A 9,147-nucleotide genomic window follows, 5' to 3' on the forward strand; every position below is an offset into this window, starting at 1 on the left:
ATGGAGTTTGCCCAGTTGTCATGGAATTGTAGATGTTCAAATTTCTATTTTGTGTGAGCACTTCTTGTTCGCGTTGGCTTAAAAGCTGCAGTTCAAAGTTCATTACTGACCTTAAAAACATTCTCTCAACAAGGTCCATTGAGCTTTAGTTGTTCTGGAGCTTTCAATCATATCACATGATCTTCATCAGCTTTTCTTTTTTTAAGAAAAAATACACAATTCCTGTGAAAACTGGTGAGCAATGGCCTGCATTGGGGTCTGCCACAGTATTTTTTTATATTACCACTGGGGGTGCCAAAATCAGAAACTATCAAATTCTACACATAGTGGCTTTAGATAAAGCAACATAAATGTTTAATTAATTTAGCATGGAACTCTTTATTAATTAACAGACTCTCTTCTTGTATTCAACCCTCTTGCATCCAGGTTTCTGTGATCCTGACTCTGATGGTACCGTACAATGAGATTGACACAGATGCCCCACTCATGGAGATGTTTGCCATGCATGGCTGTATGTTCGCAAAGTATATCGTGGCGGTGGGCTCCATAGCTGGACTCACTGTATCCCTCCTGGGGTCCCTGTTCCCCATGCCCAGGGTCATCTATGCCATGGCGGGGGACGGCCTGCTGTTTAAGTCAGTCCACACAGTTATTTAGTGTTGTTTATTTTTCATGTCAGTCTAAATGACGTGCACAACTGAGTCTCAACCTACTAATTTTTGTGTGAGTTTAGGTTCCTGGCCAACGTCTCTTCCTACACAGAGACCCCTGCTGTTGCCTGTGTGGTGTCGGGCTTTCTGGCTGCTCTGCTGTCCCTCCTGGTCAGCCTCAGAGACCTCATAGAGATGATGTCCATAGGAACCCTGCTGGCCTATACCCTGGTGAGTTGTGGATAATGATGGTGGACACATCCATATAGACCACATGGATACTTGCAGAGTGCTCAGAGTTTAGCTCACTGTATACAGAGATTTACTGTATTCTCAGTACTTCATAACCTGTTGACATATAGTATAAAACAGCCAGTGGAGACACAGTATGCTGCAATAGGATAGGATAGGATATGAACCAAATGTAGATGTATTTTGTGCTTACCCCTATGATTTCTTCTTTAGCATGAGAGACTTATATTATGTCAAGGAATTTAATTTTTTTTGCAAATGTCAGATTTGTCAAAAAAAGGCAGGAGCTATCAATTATTGTGCACAGCAACAGGGATTTTACTGGGAAAACGAATCCCTCCAACACATGAATAATACAAAATTATGTGATAGCTGTAAACATACATAAGCAGAGGGTCTTAGCAAAGTTAACAATACCAAAAGGTTTAACATATAAACAGTTGGTTGTGGTGATGGAGAGAGCTGCAACATCAAGCGTTGTTGGCATGTCTGTCGGTTCATAGACATACTATGATTGACATCATACTGAGCACTTTTTTGTGACAATGAGGTCGGTCTCTCTGCTTTTAAAAGAAACAAATTGTTCCCCCTTCTGGTTTGCAGGTAAGCCTGTGTGTACTCCTGTTGCGTTACCAACCTGAGGGCGACATCCACGGCTTTGTGAACTTCCTCTCTGAGGAGCAGAACAACAAGAGGAAGGAGGGAGTTCTGGCTGAGTGCGAGAAAGATGCCTGCTCACCCACCAGTGAAGCAGACGAATATGGAGGTCCGCCCACTAACACCTGTGGAGCCAAAAACCTGCCATCATTGGGTGACAACGAGATGCTGATAGGCAAACCAGATAAAAACACCTACACTGCCAGCCACCCAAACTATGGCACAGTGGATATGACCACTGGCATTGAAGCAGAAGAGTCAGAGGGTGGGATGTCCCGACGGTTGAAGAAGCTCATTGGACCACGCTACTACACCTTGAGGATCCGATTGGGCCTCCCAGGAAAGATGGACAGGCCAACTCCAGCCACGGGGAAAACTGTTACTGTGTGTGTGCTGCTCCTCTTTATCATCATCTTCACTTTCTGCTCCTTCATAATTTTTGGTGAGAACACGTGAACAAATTCAGGCAGGAATTTACAGTATAGTGTAACCATAAATTAATTGTTTCTTTTTTTCTCGTTTCCTCTCCTTCCAGGATCGAGCAGTATTGGAGAGGGTCGCTGGTGGGCTTTGATGCTATTAATCTTCTTCATCATCATCATTGCCCTGCTCATCATCATCATCCTCCAGCAGCCAGAGAACCCTAAGCGGCTGCCCTACATGGCGCCCTGTGTACCCTTTGTACCTGCTTCAGCCATGCTAGTCAACATCTACCTCATGCTTAAACTGTCTGCCATCACCTGGATACGATTTTCAATCTGGTGCCTCGTGGGTAAGCGGCCACCTCACTGAATGACGAATGTCTTGCATTTAGGTTTTGTGTTTTTTATTGACAGATTTTAAGACAGGATTTATGCCATTTCTGTCATCCTTAACAGATAGGAACTGACCATGTTTTGATCTTAAATAATGACTCACCTCACTTGATCTTAAACAATGGAGTGATACATTTCATTACTTTGAAATGATTCATTTCTTATTGGCTCAGTGAGCCAGAAAAATCTAGTGCACATCTCACTTACCCGCTTTGTTTGTTTTTTTGTGGAAGAACAAGGAAGTCTCATGTTCACTTTTATTTCCTGCCTCAGTCAGTTGTATGTATCTGTTCATCTGTATTTGTCAGCGTGTGTGTGTGTGTGTACTTGTGTGTATAAATGCTCTGACCATGTAGTCCAACTTACCATTTAAATCCTGTCACTTCTTTCTAGATTTACTGCTTATGTAAAGACAGAATGAATGCAGACTGGTGTCCAGTAGAGCTGTTTTTGTTTGTACATAAACACTGGTGGACATCTGTGCATTTTTTACTGTGTGAGTAGGATTGCTGTATTCTTCTGACTCACTCAGAGTGGGATGAATTGTTGAAAAAAGTTGATAGAGAGTTCACTCTGTGCTTTGCTCTTAAAATAGGGCTGGGAGGTCTAACACACTATCTGTTTGTTTTTGTGGTTGTGTATGTATGTGCATATATATTGATGATTTGTCTGTGTGTGTGTGTCCCTTCAGGTGTGCTCATCTACTTTGGCTATGGCATGTGGAATAGTACGCTGGAAATCACAGCCAGAGAGAATGAGGTGCATGCCTCCACCTACCAACGTTATGATCAAGGTGTGGACGAAGGCTTCTGCGGCTTCGACGACGATTTCTACCCGCCTACCACTGACCCCTGGGGTGCGCCGCAGGGGGGATCGGGGCTCACCCCGCATCCTCAGGCAAAACCCGAAAGTGATGGGACACCATCAAAAGGGGGAGGGAGGACCAGTGCCAATCACGGCCTTGCGGAGGAGGATCCGATGGATTTCTGAAGGGACTGACTCTGTGTTACCCTGAATGTACTGCCTTGTCTGCTGCCTGGGGGAAGGGAGGGGAACAGTTATGTGAGTGCATGAATGATTGTGTGTGTGCGCGTGCGTGTGTGCATGCCAGCATGTGTGTGTGTGTGTGTATTTGTTTGTGTGTCTAACCCTTGGGCTAGATAGTTTCTTGGCAGTGGAATGGCTTTTCATTCACCTTACTCTACCACGCTTGGCTCCCCAGCTCACACAGCAAATGTGGACGTCAAGGTCATGAGTGTCTTGTCACAGTCACTTGTTATTCACTTACTGGAGTCCACATCCCACGCAAAGAAAGGCCAGATAGAAAAATGCGGACGTAGCAAGAGATAAAATATAATGTGTCTCACTTCAATGTGACCCATGACACATTGTGTATTGAGCAATCAGTTAACTGTTTAAGTACGAGTTTACAGGATATAGGAGAGGAGAAGGTGATGAGTGAGGGACAGATGAATCAGCACCTCTCTTCCTGTTTCAGCATAGGCAGACAGGAAAGTTAGATGACAGAATGCCAAGCCCAAGCTATTTCCTATGTACAGGTCTGACTTTCTCTGCTCATTTTATTTTTAACAGACAGTAAAACAGCTACACATGCTCTCAAAAACACATAAAATGTTCTTAAAAATCCAAAACTTTCTGTCTGTCTTTAAATATTTCCCCTGACCCCTAACATCTAGCCCAAGGGATTCAGGACTGGATTGGGAAGAGGGTGTTGATGTTTTCTGTCAAAAAATAGTACTTGGACTTTGCTTGCAATAGTGCCTTCATCTACTGTATGTGTATGTGAGTTTCTGATTATATCTTTTTTCTACTTTAATTTTCCCTGTGTGTGTGTGAGGGTGTATGTGCAATCAAACTCCACCTTTTACATTTATTCTCATGTCTGTGTGTGTAGATATAAAGTGTGTTCTTCAGGTTGTTTTACTGTGTATGTGTAGGTATTTGTTTCGTTTTGTTCTTCCCACTCCTTGCCCCAGCATGAAGCTCAAAATCAATCCACCCGCAACAAAGCAGCTCTAGTGCAATATAACACATGCTTGACAGCTCATTGGTGTACCTAAAAAGAGTAGAAAGTAGAGGTTGTAACAGAGAGAGAGAACTGGTTGAATCCTAATTGATAACCTGCATGGTTTATTGTGATGAATGTCATATTTTCTGTTCAGTCTTTTCTGTGTGCGTGTCTCTCTGTCCATGCAGTTCTTGCTGTTTACCAGAGTTAGGAAGTAATACATTTTCAGTTCTTTCAATTCAGGAAATGGATTTTCCTCATAGTTTGTATCTTTTCTCCTAGTGAAGAAAACAAAAGTAGGGACTGTACAAAAATTATTATTGAGGGAGGGTGGTCAGAAATAGGTAGGAGTGATTTTTTCTTTTTGCTGATGGTAGGGTAGTTTGACTGGGAGAATGGGTCTTTTATTTTTTTCCCACCCCAGATTTATATTTTATTTAAATATTATTTTATTTTAATTTTCCTTTGCAGATTAATTGTAAGAAAAAAACAAGATCAAATACAAAATAACAAAAAAATTATTCCATTAACATTCAGTTTGAATGTTATGATTATAGTAAACAGTCTTGAATTCTTTATGCTTTGCCTGTTTTAGTTATAATTATTAATCGAGTTGTACCAATACTGTTACATTATTTTGAGATATTGGGGGAAGGGTATTTCAGTTTTTGTCAAGTCCAGAGGATGGTCCAAATGAAATATTAATTCTAATAATTCTTTGGAGGGTCTTGCTTTTTTTGAGTGAAACAAATGTTTCAACCCCCCTCCCCCACACCAATCATTTTCATACAGTCCCTAACTGAGAAGGATTGTGTTGTAAATAAGTTGGAGTTTTACCTTTACACTGAGTGAACTGAAATGTAATCCACCTCTTCATCTCTCTCCATTTGCTTTTTACTATCCTTCTTTCTTCTATACATTGTTTTTATCCTCTGCTTCCATCACTCCTTTGTTCTTCCAGCCCAACTCTTCCTTCATCTATCTGCCACCTCACCCTGCTCTTGATATTCATCAGGCCATGTCAGCAGGGAGTTGCTACTCTAAGTCACAAGTGATAGAGCCGGGATTGGTTTTCCATCAGGATTTGAAACAGCAATCCGTTCATGGCCTGACGATCCATTATCTCCTGTTTCACCTCAGGGTGTCTGTTATCGCTCTTCTGATTTGTCACCGGAGCATTTACTCCTCTCCCTGTCGTTCTGCTTCAACCCAGGCCCACACTGTACTGAGTGAACCTCCCTGTTGACCCTACCTCTTCAGTTTTGTATGCATATAACTAGCGTTGAAGTCCCACTTTTTACATGTCACTCACACTGTTGCTGCACCCCGAAGAGATATTGTGAAAATTAATCAAATCAAATCATGGTCCTATAGAGCTCAGTGTGTAGGACATGTCAGCTAATGCTGCCAAGGTTAGGGGTTTGATTCCATACTAAGAATGTATACACTCATGGCACTGTAAGAGATTTTGGGATACAACAAATAGCATACTGTTATGTTATTATGTTGAGGGTGGGGGCACTTCTACAATAGCTGCTGCTGTTTGCCCTGATTGTCCTCCTTGTATCTTTTCCTCTTGCCCCCTGTTGCTGCATCTGTCCCTTCTAGGGAAGCCTTATTTGTCTAATGCACTAAATCTAAGGATGCCACGCTAAACCCCCACCCTACCTCTGCTTCCCCATTTATCCACACTCAACACAAAAGTTTCCTTCATGTAATAATAGGCCCCTTGGTGTTGTCCAGTGAAATGATTGTGATATCCATCCCAAAAAACAGCCCAGTATCTTGAGGAATTACACTCATATTGGATGATTCTGCAGCCTGCCAGTGCAGGGAGTAGTGTGCCCTTTCTGTCATGTAGTGAGTGGAACATAAGGGTGTTGAGGTTGGGGAGATGGATGGGTGTGGCCCATCTGACTTCCATGCAGAGACTGGAGTGCCCATCAAAGACCAACCATGGCTGTAGCTAACACTGAGATCATGTCCTCTGTATCTTTTCTGAAAATTTGGGTGTTATAGTGACCTACAATTCAGAGTTGCACATGGTGTATCTTTTACAAGCTGATTCCAGTATTTCTAAACTCACTATATTTAAATTTGACTACCAACAAAACAACTTCCCAACAAAAAGGAATAAATGATTTTGGTATTTCCCCATCAATTGCACCACTCATTGTGTGGATAAGGCTTTGAAATAGCCTTTAGACCTCCATATAACGAAATAAAAATGTACAGAAAATATCATAAGAAAAAAATAGAGTTTCTTTTTGGGGTTGCGGTGTGGGGGACTTGGACTAATGACTTAAGTATTTTTAAAATCCTGGCTACAGCCCCAAGTCCAACAATTCTATTGCCTTTTTTTTAAGATACCTAGCCTTAACCACAGTTCAGTCAGCCAACTCACATGGAAGAAGGGATCATTTTGTGAATGCAGAACATGCCTGGCATGTAGGCTCTGACCTCCTCACGAAACACCAATCTCAGCACAGCAGGGAATGAGGAGCAATGATAATAACCATTATATGATATTAACCTTATTGTTGGTGTTATGCGTGGATGTTGTAGAAATAGATGTTTAAAAAGTTGGGATTGAACGTAACCTGAGGTTTTGCAGACTTGTCCAATATCAAGGTTCTGTCTGGTGATAGGGTTGGGAAAAAAACAGCACATCCTGAAACATTTGACACTATATCTCACGCACATTCAAACACATCCATGGTCTTACTAGTCAGCCGAAATACCTTCCCCACCAGATCACTTCTCAACTCAGCCAAAAGAATCCAGCCGCTTTGCATTCATAGCAAGACAAAAACAAACGGCGAATTAGGCGCTACAATGCCTCTGACACTGGACTGTACAGTCAACTTACTATATTATCTGCTCTGTGTGTATGCATACGAGTGCGTGAGTGCATGTACAGTATGTGTGTATGTATGTGTGTTTGTGGTCTACACCTGCGCCTCAATGTGATCGTCTGGTGAATGTGTAGCATGCTGTCATGCACGAGGCCCAGACTGTAATTGTTGTACTTGCATGTGGTGACTGATCGCAACGAGACATAATAGAATACTAAACCAAACCAAACGCAGGCTTAGTTCTTATACCTGGGAATGTTGGCCTCTGTGCTCTGAGGGGATTTAACAGGTGTATTACAACTGAATCAGCATCAAAAACATCATTGTTCAGGATCCTTACCAGTGAATTGAACTGAAAGGTATTGTATTCATTGCAGTCAAACCCAAACCTTTCTTATACTTTACAACTCAATATTATGTTAAATGACAAATTCTATGAGCTAAAAGAAGATTATTTGCTGGATTCAATTTGAATCTTCACATATTCTCTCCTATATTTCTAAACTCGTCCAGTAATCTCCTCACCCAGGTATGGGAACCAGGGCTCCGTTTGAAAAGGGAGTAGAACATGTAGCAAACACACGGATGTGGGGATGACTCTTCTCACATCTTCCCTCAACCACTTACAGTATGCCTTCCTGTATATCCTTTTTCTCAACCACAAACTCTGCAAGCCAAAGTCCACAATGTTTGTTTACTTTTCACATACAGGAAACTGAAGTTTCTTCAAAGTGAACACTTAAGAACAGAGCTAATAATTTTACTTGGGGGGTCTGCTAATAAGCTACTAATGTCAGTTTAACCCTTTTCTCACAGTGACTTTAGTCAACAGTGCAATGGTCATTTTTGAAATCCTAGTTGCTATACAGTTGCTAAGTATTTCATTGAAAGATTTAAAGTATTAGTACTAGACCCTATTGACTTCAGCAGATCTGTTTGTCCAGCATGGACAAGAAGCAGTGAAAAAGTACAACACTGAAGGAGAAGTGAACTAAAGGAAAAGTATTTTTCTACAGCTGTCTCCCATCCACAGGTCCTCCTGGGGTAGGTGTGCACAAAAGAGCTGGGTGGAGTTATCAGCCTTCACTTTCTGTGTTTTTGTTTAATCACAAGGAGGCCTGTGAAAAACTGCTAAAAATATATTTTTAACAACTGTAGTCTCTCTAGAATGATAAAGTTCATTTATAAACCTTAATCCTTTCCTTTGAAGGATTTTGAAATGGTTGCTCTAGACGTCAATAGGACCGTAGAAGGTTTAGGAGTAAGAGTACTACAGAAAACATGCAGAAACTATTTTAATACAATTCTATAAAGGGTAAACTACAAGCATAATCAAATATTGCCACTATTGCTTTTAAAGTCAGCTACTATTTGTTTATTTTGTCTCGGAGAAGGCATGCCATGTTCTTCCTGTGCTCTGTGTTCACTGTGGCCAAGTGTCCAGTCAGTGTATGTCCAACTTGTTGAGATTGGCTTCTCTCGCAACAACTAGATATTCCTTTTCTCTTCTGTATATTTTGGCACAAAGCTGTATAATGTAGTTGTTTTTTTATGATATTTTTTTTTATGGTTTCTTCCATATGTATTCTGAGTGCACTGTTTTTGCTGAGTTGTTGATATTGCTTCCATGCAACAATGAAAGTTATTTATTGCAAATACCAAAAACAGGCTTGCTCATTTTTTTAAAGTGTCCTGCTCTGACTATAATGAATATTACACATTAGGTTCAGTCACACTTACTCATTTGAGAGGGATTTGCATAATTACACACAATTATGCTGTGCTACTATACATGGCTGTAAGTGTAGATGTATGATGTATTCCATGTTTTACCAGATATGGAAGGACCTCCTAAAAGCAAAATGGTTTCATGTCTATTTTGGGCTGAT

At 41.1% G+C, this 9,147-nt stretch overlaps 1 protein-coding gene across 4 annotated transcripts in view; it reads left to right on the forward strand.

Moving 5' to 3' along the window:
• Nucleotides 1-8,923, forward strand: part of slc7a14a (solute carrier family 7 member 14a) — a 30,940-nt gene extending 22,017 nt beyond the window's left edge. For all 4 annotated transcript variants that reach the window (XM_044166811.1, XM_044166808.1, XM_044166812.1 and 1 more), the window contains 5 exons: nucleotides 427-635; nucleotides 734-881; nucleotides 1,506-2,001; nucleotides 2,095-2,331; nucleotides 3,066-8,923. In XM_044166811.1, the coding sequence (XP_044022746.1) occupies nucleotides 427-635; nucleotides 734-881; nucleotides 1,506-2,001; nucleotides 2,095-2,331; nucleotides 3,066-3,364 (1,389 nt within the window). In that variant the 3' untranslated portion in view covers nucleotides 3,365-8,923. The remainder of the gene's footprint in view (nucleotides 1-426; nucleotides 636-733; nucleotides 882-1,505; nucleotides 2,002-2,094; nucleotides 2,332-3,065) is intronic.
• The last annotated feature ends 224 nt before the right edge of the window (nucleotides 8,924-9,147 follow it).

This window comes from Siniperca chuatsi, linkage group LG15, assembly GCF_020085105.1.
Source record: "Siniperca chuatsi isolate FFG_IHB_CAS linkage group LG15, ASM2008510v1, whole genome shotgun sequence".
Classification (NCBI taxonomy): domain Eukaryota; kingdom Metazoa; phylum Chordata; class Actinopteri; order Centrarchiformes; family Sinipercidae; genus Siniperca; species Siniperca chuatsi.